The sequence below is a fragment of the Natator depressus genome, chromosome 3 (assembly GCF_965152275.1).
Source record: "Natator depressus isolate rNatDep1 chromosome 3, rNatDep2.hap1, whole genome shotgun sequence".
Taxonomy (NCBI): Eukaryota; Metazoa; Chordata; order Testudines; family Cheloniidae; genus Natator; species Natator depressus.
Window position 1 is genome coordinate 57165416 of NC_134236.1, and position 18239 is coordinate 57183654.

The 18239-nt window shown below is 42.6% G+C and overlaps 1 protein-coding gene across 6 annotated transcripts in view; it reads left to right on the plus strand.

Moving 5' to 3' along the window:
* The window catches only part of FAM135A (family with sequence similarity 135 member A), a 147317-nt gene that overhangs the window by 85861 nt on the left and 43217 nt on the right, over window positions 1–18239 (plus strand). For all 6 annotated transcript variants that reach the window (XR_012638780.1, XM_074947923.1, XM_074947921.1 and 3 more), the window contains 2 exons: window positions 720–769; window positions 8669–8824. Coding sequence is in view for 5 of the 6 variants with exons in the window: in XM_074947923.1 (XP_074804024.1) it covers window positions 720–769; window positions 8669–8824 (206 nt within the window). In the remaining variant the exon portion in view is untranslated. The remainder of the gene's footprint in view (window positions 1–719; window positions 770–8668; window positions 8825–18239) is intronic.

The following is an 18239-nucleotide window of genomic DNA, read 5'->3' on the forward strand; positions in this document are numbered from 1 at the left end:
GTGTTACCTGAAATAAGGAATGTACATCATATAATCAACCGTTAGGCCCTGATGCTGCAATCCGATCCATGAGGATGAGTCCTATTGAAGTGAGTGAGGCTGTGAAGGGGTCCAGCCACATTGATCTAATTGCATCATAATGACCGTAGTCTTGATTTAAATCATGAACTTCAAATCACGAAGATACAAATGTCAATTCCATTCTATTATGCTGCTTTACTTTAAAGAGATATCATCAATTAAAAAATCACACTTCTATATGAAAATGTTTTGCTTTAAATTGTTATAGGTAATATTTAAGGTTACTGAGATTAAAGGAATTTTTTTCCTCTCTTTATCAGAAGGTTTTCTTTGTGTATTTGTCAGCATACCATGTGTCCCTGTTCCTTCAGTATTGTCAGTTACTCATTTCTCATTGTATTTCAAACAGCTACAGGAGAGATTTTTTTAAAAAATAGGCAAATGTAATTATAAAATAAAATGAAACAATAACATAGAGACTCAGGGTCTTAATAATTAGTTGAAACGTTATAGCTCAGATTTTGAAATGTACTAGTTTTCAAGTTAATGGTAGTACTTTAAATGACATCACGCTTTCTTTGAGTCTTTTTTGTTAAATTGCTTTATGAGGGAAGTTGATTTGTTCTACAAGTTGGAAAATACGGGTCTGAATTTGGTAAAATATAATTTCATGCATATGCACCCTAATCTTTCCATAGAGAACATAGATGTAGAAGCTCGCCTTACAGAACTGTGTGAAGAAGTAAAGGTACTTTTTGTCTTTTATTCATAATAAATGTAAAATAAGTTAAAAGCAAAGTATTTTCTATCAGTATTTCATAGATTGCTGCAGAGAGAAATTATTGATTTTTGGTGATTATTTTCTGGGTTGTTCGTTGCTCATTCCAAGAGATGCTTTATCCCAATTATGGATTGTGGCACGTTGAGAGATATGGTTACTAGTGATGTCTGAAATGCAAAAGATTACTGAGTCAATCTTAATTTTGATATTTCTCCTTCTCTCTTCACTGCTAAACTTTACCAAATCTTCTTTACATTCTACTCCCTTTTAAACTGTCGTATTCTCTTTCTAATCCTTCTCTGCCTAGAATCTGAGAAAATAAAAAAAACACAAGATTTTCTTTCAACAGCCTTCTCCTACTTTACCTCCTTCCCAGGTTCTGATGTTTTCTTTCTACTATCCCACAACTGCCCCAGCCTCCCAGTCTCCCTCACTACTTCTTTCATTCACTCAACTTTCCTTATTTTACTAATACACACACAGTTTCCAGTATGCCTTTATATTCCCTTTCCTAAAACTTAAAGCAGGAGTTCACAAATATTTTCTTAGTGTGGTCCATCTCCCCTGTTATTCAGGAATATGCAGTCCACTTTCCCTTTCATTCTCAATAGCATAATATTGCTGAGGCAGTTACATACAGCAGTATAGCTTCAGTGGAAAAGAAACATTAGCTAAAAATAAATCTTTTCCTGTATTTAATATGATGTGAAAGCTGGAAACAAGGAAAGTCAGCACCATGTGACTAGCCAGCTCTCCGTGGAACACTAGGAAGTGTTTCACAGGCCAACATTGCTTCACAGACTGAAAGCTTCTTACATTTATGTCGTCTTCTTTATCTCTTTCCTTCTTTGGGCATAGCTGATCACACCTCTTCCTTAGATCCTCTCACACCTTCCTCACCTCTGCATTCTTCTGGTTTCCCCTGCATCGCTGTGATCACCATGTAATCTTCTTCAGCGGTGTCTTATCCTTTCCTTTCCCCTGTTCTCTTATCCATTGGTATCACTTAGAGGTTATGTCTCTGTTCCCCATCTCTTCTCTCATCCTCACCTAGATGATTACCAAATCTCTGTCCTTTGTCTTGTCACTCCAGTCTTGTGTCTCCAAATATGTCTAGGATATCTCCTTTTGGCTTGTCCCACTGTCATCTTAAACTAATCTTTTCCAAAATGGAACTTTATATTTTTTCCTCCTATTTCTTTTTTTCTGACTGTTGAAAATACCAGTATTTTCCTATCTCTCAGGATTAAAATCTCTGTGAAGTTTTTTACTTTGAATTATTTACTCTTTAAACCCTCAAAAGCATGCTGGATATTTTACACTTACACCCTCCCCACAAACACACCACACAAGACCAGATTCCAGCCACCTGTATGCTGAACACAATTAATATTAACAACAAAGTGGAAGGAATGGAAGACAAAACAGGAAAAGAACAAGTTAGACTATTTAGAGAAGTTAAATGCATTCAAGTTGGCAGAGCCTGATGAAATGCATCTTAAGGTGCTTAAGGAACTAGCTGCAGGAATATTGGAACTGTTAACAATTATCTGAGAGAACTCATGGAGGATGGGTGAGGTCCCAAAGGACTGGAGATGGGCAAACATAGAATGTCTTTTAAAAAGGGGAATAAAGAGGACTTGGGGATTTACAGAGCAGTCAGCCTAACTTTAATATCTTGAAAGATACTGGAACAAATTATTAAATAAACCATTTGTAAACACCTGGAGGATAATAGGGTTATAAAGACTAGCCGGCATGGATTTGTCAAGAACAAATCATGCCAAACTAACCTAATTTGCTTCTTTGTCAGGGTTACAGGCCTCATGTATGGGGGAAGGGGGAGCAGTAGGTGTGATATATCTTGATTTTAGTAAGGCTTTTGGCAGAGTCCTGACATGACATTCTAATAAGCAAACTAGTGAAGTGTGGTCTAAACCAGTGGTTCTCAACCAGGGATACCCAAACCCCTGGCATTACGCAGAGGTCTTCCAGAGAGTACATCAACTCATTTAGATCAGTGTTTCTCAGCGTGAGCGTCATGACCCCTAAGGGGTTGCAGGACAGATTTAGTGGGGTTGCAGTGAAGGGCCAGCATTAGGGGGTAGCAGCAGGGCAATTGCCTTGGGCCCCACACCACAGGGGGACCTGTGAAGCTAAGTTACATGCTTCAGTCCTGGGAAGCAGGGCTCAGGCTTCAGACTCCTGAAAAGGGTACAGTAGTATGGAGAGGTTGAGCACCACTGGTCTAAACGAAATTACTGTAAGGTGGGTGCACAGCTGGTGGAAAAACCATACTTAAGGGTACTTATCCATGGTTTACTGTCAAATGTGGAGGATGTATCTGGTAAGGTCTGACAGCGGTCAGTTCTGGGTCCAGTACTATTCAGTATTTTCATTAATGAGTTGAATAATGTAGTGGAGAGTATGCTTATAAAATCTGCAGATGACACCAAACTGGGAGAGGTTGCAAGGACTTTGGAAGACAGGATTAGAATTCAAAAGGACCAAGACAAATTGGAGAATTGGTCTGAAATTCAGTGAAGAGGAGCACAAGGTGCGACAAGATTATGATGATCAATAGATGGCTCAGGCAGTGGTGTTATAAGGAGGACTTCGGGATGTACGGCCACTGGGAAGCATTCATGGACAGAGGACTGTTCTCTCGGGATGGACTTCACCTGAGTAGGGAGGGAAATAGACTTTTAGGATGGAGGCTGGCACAACTGATTGAGAGCTTTAAACTATGAATTTGGGGGAGATGGTTGGGAGATGTCCAGGTAATCTCCATGCCGGATTTTAACATTGAGAGGGAAGAAAATGAAGTAAGAAAGGATACAGCCCTGGGTAGGAGAATGGACATAAGGAGGAAGGGTAGTGTAGATACTAGTCTAATAGGTGATACTGATGGTAGAATATCTGTGCCTAATTGGGTAAAGAATGTGAGAGAAGCCAAACAGCAAAAATTAAGATGTTTGTACACTAATGAGAGGAGCCTAGGTAACAAAATGGAGGAACTAGAGCTATTGGTGCAGGAAGTGAAACCAGGTATTCTAGGGATAACAGAAACATAGTGGAATAGTAGTCATGACAGGAGTACAGGTATTGAAGGGTATATGCTGTTTAGGAAAGAGAAATAAAGGCAGAGGTGGTGGAGTAGCATTGTATATCAGTGATGAGGTAGACTGTAAAGAAATAAGAAGTGACGGAATGGATAAGACAGAGTCTGTCTGGGCAAAAATACATTGGGGAAGAAAGCTACTATAGCCTCCCCTGGGATAGTGCTTGGTGGTACTATAGACGCCGGGATCCGATATGGATAGAGACCTCTTTAATGTTTTTAATGAAGTAAATACTAATGGGAATTGTGTGATCATGGGAGACTTTAACTTCCCAGATATAGACTGGAGGACAAGTGCTAGTAATAATAATAGGGCTCGGATTTTCCTGGATGCGATAGTTGATGGATTCCTTCACCAAGTAGATGCTAAACCAACAAGAGGGGATGCCATTTTAGATTTGGTTTTGGTGAGCAGTGAGGACCTCATAGAAGAAATGGGTCTAATTCAGTTCAAACTAAATGGAAGGATAAACAAAAATAGATCTGTGATGAGGCGTTTTGATTTCAAAAGGGCTAACTTTAAAAAATTAAGGAAATTAGTTGGGGAAGTAGATTGGACTGAAGAATTTGTGGATCTAAAGACGGAGGAGGCCTGGAATTACTTCAAGTCAAGGTTGCAGAAACTATTAGAAACCTGCATCCCAAGAAAGGGGAAAAAACTCATAGGCAGGATTTGTAGACCAAGCTGGATGAGCAAGCATCTCAGAGAGGTGATTAAGAAAAAGCAGAAAGCCTACAAGGAGTGGAAAATGGGAGGGATCAGCAAGGAAAGCTACCTTATTGAGGTCAGAACATGTAGGGATAAAGTGAGAAAGGCCAAAAGCCATGTTGAGTTGGACCTTGCAAAGGGAATTAAAACCAATAGTAAAAGGTTCTATAGCCATGTAAATAAGAAGAAAACAAAGAAAGAAGTGGAACCGCTAAACACTGAGGATGGAGTGGAGGTCAAGGATAATTTAAGCATGGCCCAATATCTAAACAAATACTTTGCCTCAGTCTTTAATAAGACTAAAGAGGATCTTAGGGATAATGGTAGCATGACAAATGGGAATGAGGATATGGAGGTAGACATTACCATATTTGAGGTAGAAGCGAAACTCAAACAGCTTAATGGGACTAAATCGGAGGGCCCAGATAATCTTCATCCAAGAATATTAGAGGAATTGGCACTGAAATTGCAAGCCCATTAGTAAGAATTTTTAATTTATCTATAAACTCAGGGGCGTACCGTATGACTGGAGAATTGCTACCATAGTTCCTATTTTTAAGAAAGGGAAAAAAAGGTTATTCGGGTAACTACAGTCCTGTTAGTTTGACATCTGTAGTATGCAAGGTCTTGGAAAAAATTTTGAAGGAGAAAGTCGTTAAGGACATTGGGGTTAATGGTAATTGGGACAAAATACAACATGGTTTTACAAAAGGTAGATCATGTCAAACCAACCTGATCTCCTTCTTTGAGAAGGTAACAGATTTTTTAGCCAAAGGAAACGCAGTGGATCTAATTTATCTTGACTTCAGTAAGGTATTTGATATGGTTCCACATGGGGAATTACTAGCTAAATTGGAAAAGATGGGGATCAATATGAAAATTGACAGGTGGATAAGGAACTGGTTAAAGGGGAGACTACAACGGGTCATACTGAAAGGTGAACTGTCAGGCTGGAAGGAGGTTACTAGTGGAGTTCCTGAGAGATTGGTTTTGGGACGAATCTTATTTAATCTATTTATTACTGACCTTGGCACAAAAAGCGGGAATGTGCTAATGAAGCTTGCGGATGACACAAAGCTGAGAGGTATTGCCAATACAGAGAGGGACTGGGATATCATACAGGAAGATCTGGATGACCTTGTAAACTGGAGTAATAGTAATAGAATGAAATTTAATAGAGAAAAGTGCAAGGTCCTGCATTTAAGGATTAATAACAAGAATTTTTGTTATAAACTTGTGACACATCACTTGAAAGTAACAGAGGAGGAGAAGGACCTCGGAGTATTGGTTGATCACAGGATGACAATGAGTCGCCAGTGTGATATGGCTGTGAAAAAAGCTAATGCGGTCTTGGGATGCGAGGTATTTCCAGTAGAGATAAGGAGGTGTTAGTACTGTTATACGAGGCACTGGTGAGACCTCATCTGGAATATTGTGTGCAGTTCTGGTCTCCCATGTTTAAGAAAGATGAATGCAAATTGGAACAGGTACAGAAAAGGGCTACTAGGATGGTCCGGGGAATGGAAAACCTGTCTTATGAAAGGAGACTCAAAGAGCTTGGCTTGTTTAGCCTAACCAAAAGAAGGCTGAGGGGAGATATGATTGCTCTCTGTAAATATATCAGAGGGATAAATACCAGGAAGGGAGGGGAATTATTTAAGCTCAGTACCAATGTGGACACAAGAACAAATGGATATAAACTGGCCATCAGGAAGTTTAGACTTGAAGTTAGACGAAGGTTTCTAACCATCAGAGGAGTGAAGTTCTGGAACAGCCTTCCAGGGGGAGAAGTGGAGGCAAAAGACATATCTGGCTTCAAGACTAAGCTTGATAAGTTTATGGAGGGGATGGTATGATGGGATAGCCTAATTTTGGCAATTAATTGATCTTTGACTATTAGCGGTAAATATGCCCAATGGCCTGTGATGGGACGCTAGATAGAGTGGGATCTGAGTTACTACAGAGAATTCTTTCCTGGGTGTCTGGCTGGTGAGTCTTGCCCACATGCTCAGGTTTAGCTGATCGCCATATTTGCGGTCGGGAAGGAATTTTCCTCCAGGGCAGATTGGCAGAGGCCCTGGGGGGGTTTTCGCCTTCCTCTGCAGCGTGGGGCACGGGTCACTTGCTGGAGGATTCTCTGCATCTTGAAGTCTTTAAACCATGAGTTGAGGACTTCAGTAGCTTAGACATAGGTCGAGGGTTTGTTACAGGAGTCGGTGGGTTAGATTCTATGGACTGCGCTCTGCAGGAGGTCAGACTAGATTATCATAATGGTCCCTTCTGACCTTAAAGTCTATGAGTCTACATTTAGAAAGGAAAAATCAAATGCACAAACACAAAATGGGAAATAACTGGTTAGGTGGCAGTACTTCTGAAAAGGATTGGGGGGTTATAGTAGATCACAAATTAAATGAATCAACAATGTGACAGCATTCTGGGGTGTATTAAAAGGATTGTCTTATGTAAGACATGGGAGGTACTTGTCCAGCTCTGCTTGGCGCTGCTGAGGTCTCAGCTGGAGTATTGTATCCAGTTCTGGGCACCACACTTTAGGAAGGATGTGGAAAAATTGGAGAGTTCAGAGGAAAGCAACAAAATGATAAGGGGTTTAGAAAAAAACAGAACTCTGAAGAAAGGTTTTAAAAAAAAAAAAACCTGCGCATATTTATTCTTGAGGAAAGAAGACTGAGAGGACGTGATAAGTCTTCAAATATATTAAGGGTTGTTATAAAGATGACTGTGATCAGTTGTTCTCCATGTCTGCTAAATGTACGACAAGAAGTATTGGGCTTAATCTGCAGCAAGGGAGATTTAGGTAAAATACTAGGACAAGATAGATGGAAGCTGCATTTACCCTTCCCCTGCTCCTCCCCCTCCTTCAGCTTGGGCTAGGCCCTGAAGTTCATGCAGCCTAAAGTTCAGACAGAATGTCAAATGAGAGCAACAAATAGTGGGAAGGAACTGAAGAAGGGAAGACTTGTGCATTATCACACTACATGTAATTCCTGTTTCTTCTTTCTCTATAACATGACCAAAATCAGCTCTTTCTTTACTAACTCAGCTGCTAAAACCTTTGCCTCAATACCTTGATAATTTCTCACCTTGATTACCTTCTCTTACCACTTCTCCTGCCATTTATATGTTTATAGTAGGGCTTCAAGAACATACAGCTGGTCCAATAGCAATTTTAATGTATGGTGCTGTATTTTTGAGATCAGTTTAGATTAGTGTTAAAATATACATAGTAGTTGAATATTAAAATCCCTTATTTCAGGGAATACTAACCAAAGACACCGTCCGTAGCACTCAAATTACATTTAACTGTAATGGAACCATGCTACAAGAGAATGTCCTAGGGATGCAGTAAACTATGAAGAAGGAAAGACTAATTTCCTATGTATCTTTCTTTTGAGAGGGCCTGGTTCTACGAGCTCATTAACACCGTGTGAGAGTGGGCCCTGAGGAAGCAAACTGACTTAAAAATACAAGTACCACACAGTCATAATCAATGGGGTCAGTTCCGTAGGGGAGATGACTTGTTTTAAACTAGTTGTACGATAGCATCAGTATCTCAGTTTTATTCCCGCAACACCCATCATTGGCTGTGATACAATTTTTGTTAGTGTCATGTTTCTAATGCCTGATTCCCAGTTTTTGTACTTAACACTGTAGTTTAGAACTCTACCAAGTACAGTGGTTACAACCTGGCCTTCATTTTAAAATTACAGTTGACACGAGTCAAGTTCTCATTGCAATTTAAGACGATGTGACCTGATTCTAAAAGACTTTCTAGGATAATATCTGGAACCACACAAAAAGCGTTCTGTTAGTAATGTAATTTTAAATGAAACCAGTTGTTTTTGATGTTTGGGCAAAAAAGCTTTAATTTAAGAGTTTTTTTTTGTAGAATTGTTGTAAGGGTAAATATTTTACCGTATGAAACTGAGTTTATTTCATTGTTTTTGTGTACATGTGAAGGCATCATCTATAAACAAGCATTTATAGATTTAGTAAGAATATTTTTTCCTGACTTCAGCAAATGGAAAATCCTGATGAACTGGCAGAACTTATAAACATGAATCTTGCACAGCTTTGCTCTCTTCTGATGGCTCTGTGGGGGCAATTTCTAGAGATCATTACCTTGCAGGAGGAAGTCACAGCATTACTAGCACAAGAACATCACACATTGAGGGTAAGTATTGAACCTGATGGTTGAGCATTACATAGAACAAATTCTTATCTTTTTAAGCTTTATTGATGACCTTTTATTCTGTAAACTGGTAGGTTTTCAATGATGACAAATTCTACTTTTTTTCTGCTATGTTTGTGAAAATCAGAAGAGTAGAACTTTGAGTGTAGCTTTTGTACTGCATTTATAATTGTGAATTAAATTATTGATGCTACTTGGTGAAATGTGATTTTAAAAGTAATTAAAAGACACACATGTTTACTACAAAGCAGCAATTAATTGCATTTCTGAATAAGAAACCCAGCTTAGAAGAAAAATTTCAGGCTCTGGAGAGGTAGCATTTGTGCAGAATAATATATTTTTCTTTAGGAGTCCTACCTAGCTGGTCTATCCATTGTACTTCGCTGTTACATGTAGGTGTTGCTTGCCAGCCATTTATCAAAATGTGCAACTTAAGAAATGATAGCATTCATAACTTCTTGAAGAGAAAAGCCTGTTATGGGGAATCTTAGAAGAGAAGAGACAAATCAGAAACAACCTGGAACATGAGTGAAAAGCATCTGCCTTGGGCTTATTTTAGGCAAAACAGAGGTGATGTTGGTTAAGAGTAAAATATTTTCAAGAATAAGCAAAAACTATGACTGGAACCTCAAATGAAGGTATTTTCTTCCTCCTCTCTTCAATTATCAAGTAGGATGTAATTATCCATTTACAAAGTTAACAATTTAAATTATTACAATTATGTTGTTTAATAGGTTAACCGATTAAAGGGAGAGGGGCTGCTCTGGCCAGCCAGCCCGGGCGGCAGGGGCTGCTCCGGCAGTACAGCTGAGGATGGGGTTGGAGGGCTGGCCCAGGGGCTGGGGTTGGAGGGCCGGGCTGGGGGTTAACGATTTAACCGTTTAGTATTTTACATCCCTTTTATCAAGGTTATGTGCAAACTTGGAGTATAGACTCCGAGATAGCATGAGTAGCTAGAAACCTCTTCTGTTTATAGCTGATCAGGAAATGGTCTCAGACCTTACTGAATGTGACCTAACCACAGTGATCCATGACTTTGTCATGTTCGTGCTAAATTATTGTAATGCACTATATCTGGGATAAACAAAAAGTCACCTGGAACCTGCAGCTGGTACAACACTTTGCAGCTGATCTGCTGAGCAGCACTGGCCCTTCATACCACATCATACCAGTGCTTTATACATTACAGTAGTTACCTATTCAACATAAAGTCTGTTTCAAGGTTCTAATCCTCTACAAAGCATTGGCTGGCTTGTGACCCAGCTGTCTCAAAAACCTTTCTCTTTGGGCCCCACAGTTATCAGTTACACTTTGATTGAGTCCAGGGTATACCTAGCACAAGAGCTGGATACTCTGCCTTCTTAGTGAAAGAACTCATGGCTGTGGAACTGGTTTCTCCTGGACAGACTGAGCCTTGAATCTTGATGCAAAACTTGTTCTGTAGGAAGGATATTTTATTAGTAGTTGGATGACCCCACGCAACAATGTATCTATCCTAGTCTTACACTGCCACCCATCACTGTAGTATCTGAGCACCTTCCATGTAAAATCAATAGCAATAGTGAGGATCCTCCAAATTATTTCTGAGGTTGGACATAAAGGGAAGACACTCTTACTTAGAAATAGCTGTATGAGAGCCCAGATAGTATGTTGATGTTTACAGACTGTTTGTATAATAAGAATACAGAAGTATAAATATTTTTTTTCTACCTTAGCTCTGATGTTAAAGATAAAATATTTTAGGTAATGATTTGTATGTGCAGTATCTTATACTTGTTTTTAAATATCCTCTGATTTTAATTTTTTTAATCTTTCTAGCTCAGTTATCTTTGAAAATTAAATATTGATGCACTTATTTAAGGTAATTTGTCTACTTCATCAGTATATACTGAACACCCCATTAACTGGGTTGAGATATACACATCATCAAAAACATTTTTTCGCATGATCCCTATCCCTGCAAGCTTCCACTCCACTGTAATGTCCTACAGAGCTTCTATAGAGGTCCCCCCCATATTTTTGACAGCGTTGAATGGTTTTACAGGAGCTTTTTTATCTTTATTTTTCTTTTTATATCCATTTGAGATATGATGTATTTAAAAGGAACTTGTACTTTGTACTAATAAAGTCATTTGCTACTACATGGTCCTGCTTTAGGTTCTCTTTTGAAGTTGAGGGATGACTGTTTTCAAGCTACTTTTGACCTCAGAATCATTTTTGAGCATAAACATTGCTGAAATTTACTTTTTTGTTAGAAAACCAAACTTTTAAATCTTCAAACATAGCTACAGGAATATACTTCCCAGAGGTGCAAACAGTTGCATAGCTAGGGGGGGAGTGGGGCAGCGGTCACTCCCCCACTGAGCACAAGTGGCGCCTTGTCAAAGTCTTGGCACCTTTTAAATTTTCCCCTGTTGAGGGAACAGGGGGAGCGATCCAAAAAAAAAGGCACCACCCACTCCGGGTCGTTGGCGGCGGGACCTTCAGTACTGCCGAAGACACCCAGAGCAAGTGAGGGCCTGCCGCCGGCACGCCGCTGGCTCAGTAAAAGCACTGGAGCGGGTGGCGCTTTTTTTTTGGATCGCTCCCCCTGTTCCCTCCACCTGGCTACGTGGCTGGGTGCAAATCCAGATGCACAGCCCCAAGTTGGGATGGAATAATTCCATGTTATCCACAATGTAGGGTTCTATGGAGGGATGCACACACTGTCACATTTCTGAAGTGACAGCTCTGTACTTGAAGGTGACCCTTTTTATAGCTAAAAAGAACTAAGCTAATTCATCTCTTTTCAAAGTGACCTGCAAGTATTTTTAAAACAAATTTTTAAGGTTCCCATACAGTAGGTGCTCTATCCAGACATCAAAGGGTGAACGGGGCATGCAGGACATAAGTAATATTAAACTTTTCTTTTTCTTTTAGGCCTGACAAACTCAGGTTATTGAGTCTAGCTCTTTGGCCACAGTTGGGCATGAATTGGGTGATGTACCATTAACTAGGAAACCCTCCTAGAGCCAACTTGTAGGGGGCAGTTAAATGGAACTTTTTAAGTTATAAAGCACTGGTTTGCAAAGGTGATTTTCATCATTTTCTATATCAAAAATTTTTAAAAACTGTTTCTCTGAAACACTGTGCAAACACTTGCCTTTTAATGAAAAATAAAAATCCATGTCCACTTAATTGACCCCTGCAGGATTGAGCAGAAAATTCTGGTTTATGTTGCAGTCCACAGAAGACACTCTGCTGTTCACATATCATTGTAGCAGCAGCAGCCAACAATCCTGGAGTTATGGGGACCTAAAATTTAAAAATGAATAGTAAATTTATGAGCATTGATTTCAGAGAATGTTTGACTGTGTACTCGGAACCTAATTCTGGGATGCACAATATAGCACTTGTGTTATTCACTAAATACTAATGAGAGTCTTTATGCTCTGGGGATTCATGAGATATCCTTGTGTTGGAGAGCTTGCAGTGAAAAGGGGGCTCACTTATGATATGATCTGCTCATGTCCAATGGTGCAGCCTTTTTGGTTTTAGGCTGCTAATACATTTAGTTGTGATATGAGAGATCCATTTATTATCCTCTCTGCCACAGAAAGTCTTGTGCGCTTTTATTGCAAGAAATTGATATGTTGCTTGATAACATGCTCTATTAAATGCTTCATCTTTGCTAATTTAACTATTCTCATATTTATAGACTATCCTTTCTGCAAAGTATCACCTCTTCCTGCGATAAACCTGTATTATGCTGATTGATTTTCCTTGTACTGGATTTTGTGTGCTGTTTATCGAAGACATCTGGGTCTGTTTTTTATGCTCATTGTATGTCTTGATATTGCAATATAAATATTTCTGAAGCAGTTATGCTGAATTTTTGTTATTGGAGACATTCAGCACATAATGCAATTATTTTATTTTTTAAAATTCTTGCAGATTACCTTTAGTAAGACATCATCCCTCTGAGTTAAAAATTGCAACAGATTTTGATTGCTACATTACAAAAATAACTACAGTCTTGTTGAGTGAGAGTTTGTATGTACACAGTTACAATGTACAGCTAATGAGGTTTTTAGTTAGGTAGGTTATGTGAAAAAAGATTTAAAATTAGAGCAGTGGTTCCCAAACTTTAACAGCCCGCAAACCCCTTTCACTAAATTCTGAAATCTCGTGAACCCCCTCCTAAAAATGAATATTTCCAGGGATTTAAGTTTAAATTTCCTCCACACTCTGCGGGGCTTTGCTGCTGGACCCCGTTGACCGCTCCGGTGACCGCCGGGGCTCAGGCTGCCACCCCCAACTGCCCGACCCCCTCTCTCCCTGCGGCTCGGGCTGCCAGCCGTGCACGGAGCACTGGGGTTCGGGCTGCGGCTCCCCCGCTCATGGGGGCAGGGCTCGGGCTGCCAGCCCCAACTGCCTGGCCTAGCTCTTCCTGGGGCTCAGGCTTCCGGCCCCATGTGGAGCGCTGGGGTTCGGGCGGCCGGCTCCCCCGCTGACGGGGTAGGGCTCGGGCTGCCAGCCCCAAATGCCCTGCCCCTCTATCCCTGGGGCTCAGGCTGCCAGCCCTGCACGGAGCACTGGGGTTCGGGCGGCCGGCTCCCCTGCTGACGGGGGCAGGGCTCGGGCTGCCAGCCCCAACTGCGCGGCCCTGCTCTCCCTGAGGCTCAAGCTGTCTGCCCTGGAATCGGGTCCCACCTTCTGCCTCTAGTGCCCAGGGTCCTCTGGCCGCCATTAGTGAAATTTTTCTGGCGAACCCCCTGTAACGTTCTGCGAACCCCAGTTTGGGAACCACTGAATTAGAGAGTGTTATTTTTTATAATATAAATCAATCAATCTAGTATATAAACATTTTGTAATGATAAACTTTTGTTCGATAGTGACATCTTCTGGTAGGCCTGAACACATTATCCTGAAACTATTTCTTCCAGCCTGATATCCCAACTAAAAATTTAAGAAAACTAAGAACCTCACATTGACTGCCTGCGCATCTCTGGGCAACAATGTGTTCTCCACAGTAATGTGATTTTTTTTTTTTTAAAAGATCCCTCCTCTTCGTTTGTTTATTTATTTCTTATTGGAAAACACAATTGTGTGGGACTTCATGATAGATGATTTGTAATAGGGTACAAAACCTTTCACAGCTAAGTCTCTGTTATGAAGTCATCCCGAGTTGGTAATGATAGAAAGTCATTGCCATCTGCTGGTTGATAGGTGTCATATATGAAATGAGTTGGTAATCTGTCCATTTCCTCATGGATATTTGGCACTAGTTGATGCCCTTGTTATTGTAGTCTCTACATAAAAGTCAAGCGTCAATGAGACATGGAGACTGAACTACCATTGCATCCCTAGTACTGATTCCTTTAAGTCAAGTTTGCGGCAGTTTGGTCAAGCTTGCCAATGACATATACAGAGAACTGTCTAGAGCTGTTAATCCAGCTCCTTTCATAAGTGTTAAAATTCACTTAATAAACAGTTGTGTATAATGCATTGTTCTTGTAGTTCTGTCGGTCCAAAGATATTCGAGAGACAAGGTGGGTGAGGTAATATCTTTTATTGGACCAACTTCTGCTGGTGAAAGAGACAAGCTTTTAAGCTTATACAGAGCTCTTCTTTGGGTCTGGGAAATGTATTTTGAGTGTCACAGCTAAATACAGGGTGGAGTAGGTTGTTTAGCATAAGTAGTTAATGTATATTGGTCAGCCTCAGTAGTTAACAGATATTGTAAGAGACCATTCAAGGTGAAGTGGCCAGTTAACTTGTCTCTAGTCCAGGGGTCGGCAGCCTTTCAGAAGTGGTGTGCCGAGTCTTCATTTATTCACTTTTAATTTAAGGTTCCGCATGCCAGTAATACATTTTAACGTTTTTTAGAAGGTCTCTCTCTGTAAGTCTGTATATTGTATAACTAAACTATTGTTGTATGTAAAGTAAACAAGGTTTTCAAAATGTTTAAGAAGCTTCATTTAAAATTAAATTAAAATGCTGATCTTATGCCGTCGGCCCGCTCAGCCCACTGCCAGCCTGGGGTTCTGTTCACCTAGGCCGGCAGCAGGCTGAGCGGGGCCTGCGGCTGGGACCCCAGCTGGCAAGGGGCTGGCAGCCAGAACCCCAGACCGGCAGCGGGCTGAGCGGGGCCGGTGGCCGGGACCCCAGACCGGCAGCGGGCTGAGCAGCTCAGCCCGCTGCCGGGCTGGGGTTCCGTCCGCCGGCTTCTGCCAGCCAGGGTCCCGGCTGCCGGCCCCGCTCAGCCCACTGCCTGTCTGGGATCCCAGCTCTGCCCACATAGAGTGGGTACCTACCTTCTCCCTGGTTCTAGCCCATTCTCTTCCTCTTTCTCTCTCTCTGCACTGAGCTGAGGGTGGGAGTGCACTGAGCACAGGGCTGGGGGTGAAGGAGCAGGCTAGGGGTTGGGGTGTAGGGTCTGGCCAGGAGCTAGAATGAGGGAGGGGGCTCAGGGTTGGGGCAAGAGGTTGGGTGTGGAGTGCTTACCAGGGCAGCTCCCATTTGGTGCGAGGGGTGCAGGTGGGAATGTGGTGGGGTGGGGTGCAGGAGCTCCCGTTGGGTGCTCAGGGTTGGGGTGGGAATGTGCGGGGTGCAAGAGTCAGGGCATGGAGTGTGGGGGGGGGCTGGATATGTGTGGGGGGTTCTGGAATCAGAGCTGGGGTTGTGGGGGGGTGCAGGGGTCAGGGCAGGAGGCTGGGGTGTGTGAGGGGTGCAGGGGTCAGGGCAGAGGGCTGTGGGTGTGTGAGGGGGATGTAGGGGTCAGGGCAGAGGGCTGGGGGGGTGAGGGGGTGCAGGGGTCAAGGCAGGGGGCTGGGGTATGTGGGGGTGCAGGGATCAGGGCAGGGGGCTGGGATGTGAGGGGGGCAGGGGGCTGGAGGGGTGTGTGGTGGTGACAGCTGGGGTGGGGGGGGTGCAGGGGTCAGGGCAAGGGGCTGGGGGGGTGTGGGAGTGAGGGCTGGGGGTGTGGGCTAGGGTCCTGGGGGTGCTCCCAGCCCCCTGCCCAGAGCGGCTTCCCCACGGCCCATCCCCACCTCTTCTCCGCCTCCTCCCCGGAGCAGCAAGCGCGCTGCGGCTCACTTCTCCCCCTCCCTCTCTCGCAAGAGCCATCAGCTGATCGGCGGCAAAAAGGGAGACGAGGAGGGGCAGGAACCTAGCACGCCGGCGGAAGAGGTGGGGGAGGGGGAACTTGCCTGCCCTGCAGCAGCAGCCGGCAGGACCAAGCTTCTTCACCCTGCCCCCGCAGGTGGGGGGCCGGAGAAGAGCGGGCCGGGGTGGGCAGGATTTTTAATGTCATGCTGCTGCCTGCCGGGGTCCTGGCCGCAGACCCGCTCAGCCCACTGCCGGCCTGGGTTCGGCAGCAGGTTGAGCGGGACCGGCAGCTGGGACCTGGTAGGCAGCAGTGTGCCATTAAAAAACGATTCGCGTGCTGTCTTTCGCACGTGTGCCATAGGTTGCCGACCCTGCTCTAGTCATAGGGAGAAAAAAGATGGGGGGGGCATTTTATGAGTAACACTGTTGTAATAAGCCATAAATCCAGTGTCTTTATTCAGTCCATGATTTTTTGTGACTAGCAAAGTTATGAATTTAAGTTCCTAGGTGTTGTGCAGGTTTTCTTTTGAGGATGAGGACTGTGAGGTCAGATAGGCTTTGTGAAAAGTGTTGCCCCCAGGTGATTTGGTGTTTTTTGTCTTCTATCATTTTTCTGTGAGAGTGCATTCAAGAGTATATTGATTGTCTCGTTTCACCCACATAGTTGTTATTCGAACATTTAGTGCACGGTTGTGTACATGTTGTGGTAGGCATTTGTAGGACCCATGAAAATATCATTGATGTAACTCAGACATATAATTACATCAATGATAAATCCCTATACACCACCATCCATCAAAATGGTGGCGTCGCTGTCTGCCTCAAATATCTTCAAGGCAATGGACAACACTCAGCCACCTCAAACATATCCCCAAACTCATCCATTTCATCCTCGCCCACAACAATGTTATATTCAACAACAAACCCTTTGTCCAAACCATGGGAAAAACCAAGGGAACTAGGATGGCTCCTCAATATGCCAATCTCTTCCAATCTATGGGTGACCTTGAGGAAGAATTTCTGGACAAATTCACCATGAAACCAATTATATACCTGAGGATACATCAATGATATTTTCATCCTCTGAGCAGACCTAAACTCCCGCATAGGTTTCCATCACAACTTCAGCAACTACCACCCATCCATTAAACTCTCTCTAGACCACTCCCACACTAACGTCAACTTCCAGGACACCACAATCAGCTTCGGTGATGGAACCCTACAAACAACTATATACGAGAAACCCATGAGTCACCATACTTACATTCACAGATCCAGTAACCACCGCCAACATGCCAAGAAATCTGGTATCTACAGTCAGGCACTCGGATACAACAGAATATGCTCCAAGGAGAAAGTCAGGGATATAAACCTTGACTCACTTAAAACTGCCTTCACAAAACAAGGACACTCCATCAGAGAAGTGGATCACATCATGGAATGGGTCACCCAAATACCCTGAGAGAACCTTCTTCAATACAGATATAAAACCCCCTCTGACTGCATACCCCTCGTTGTCACCTACCACTCCACATTGGAACCCATATGGAGTATCATTAAACAGTTACAGTTGATGGGGACTACATCCTGAAGAAAATCTTTCCTGAACCCCCTGTTCTGGCCTTCAAACAACCCCCAACCTCTCTAAACTCATCATCAGAAGCAAGCTACACAAAATAGGACACAGAAACTCAAAGCAGCACCAGATCCTGCCAGAACAGGAGATATATAACCTGCAGCCATATCCCCCCACTGCTATAATAATCAATACCCCCACAACACATTTTTCAAGGTCCATAGGTCCTACGTATGCCTATCACAACTTGTGGTATACCTCATCCAGTGCACTAAATGCCCCAATAACAACTATTTGGGTGACACGAGACAATCCCTGTCCTCTCGAATGAATTCACACAGAAAAATGATGAAAGACAAAACCACCAAATCACCTGTGGGTAAACACTTTTCACAAAGCGATCACTCTCTATGTGAGCTGTCAGTCCTCATCCTCAAGGGAAATTCGCACAACACCTGGAAGCTTAAATTCATAACTTTTGCTGGGCACTAAAAATCATGGAACAAATAGAGATACTGGATTTATGTCTTATTACAAAAATCTATAACCCAGTAAAAGCCCCACACACACACACCACAGTCTATAACCCACTAAAAGCCCCCCATACACACCATTTCTAATCACTGGTTTAGGACAAAAATCAATTGTACTTTAATTTTGGATAATTTGAGTAATATCGCTTTTGTTAATATGATGCACTGGGTTCCTTTCCTAAATTACAGTGCAGGGACT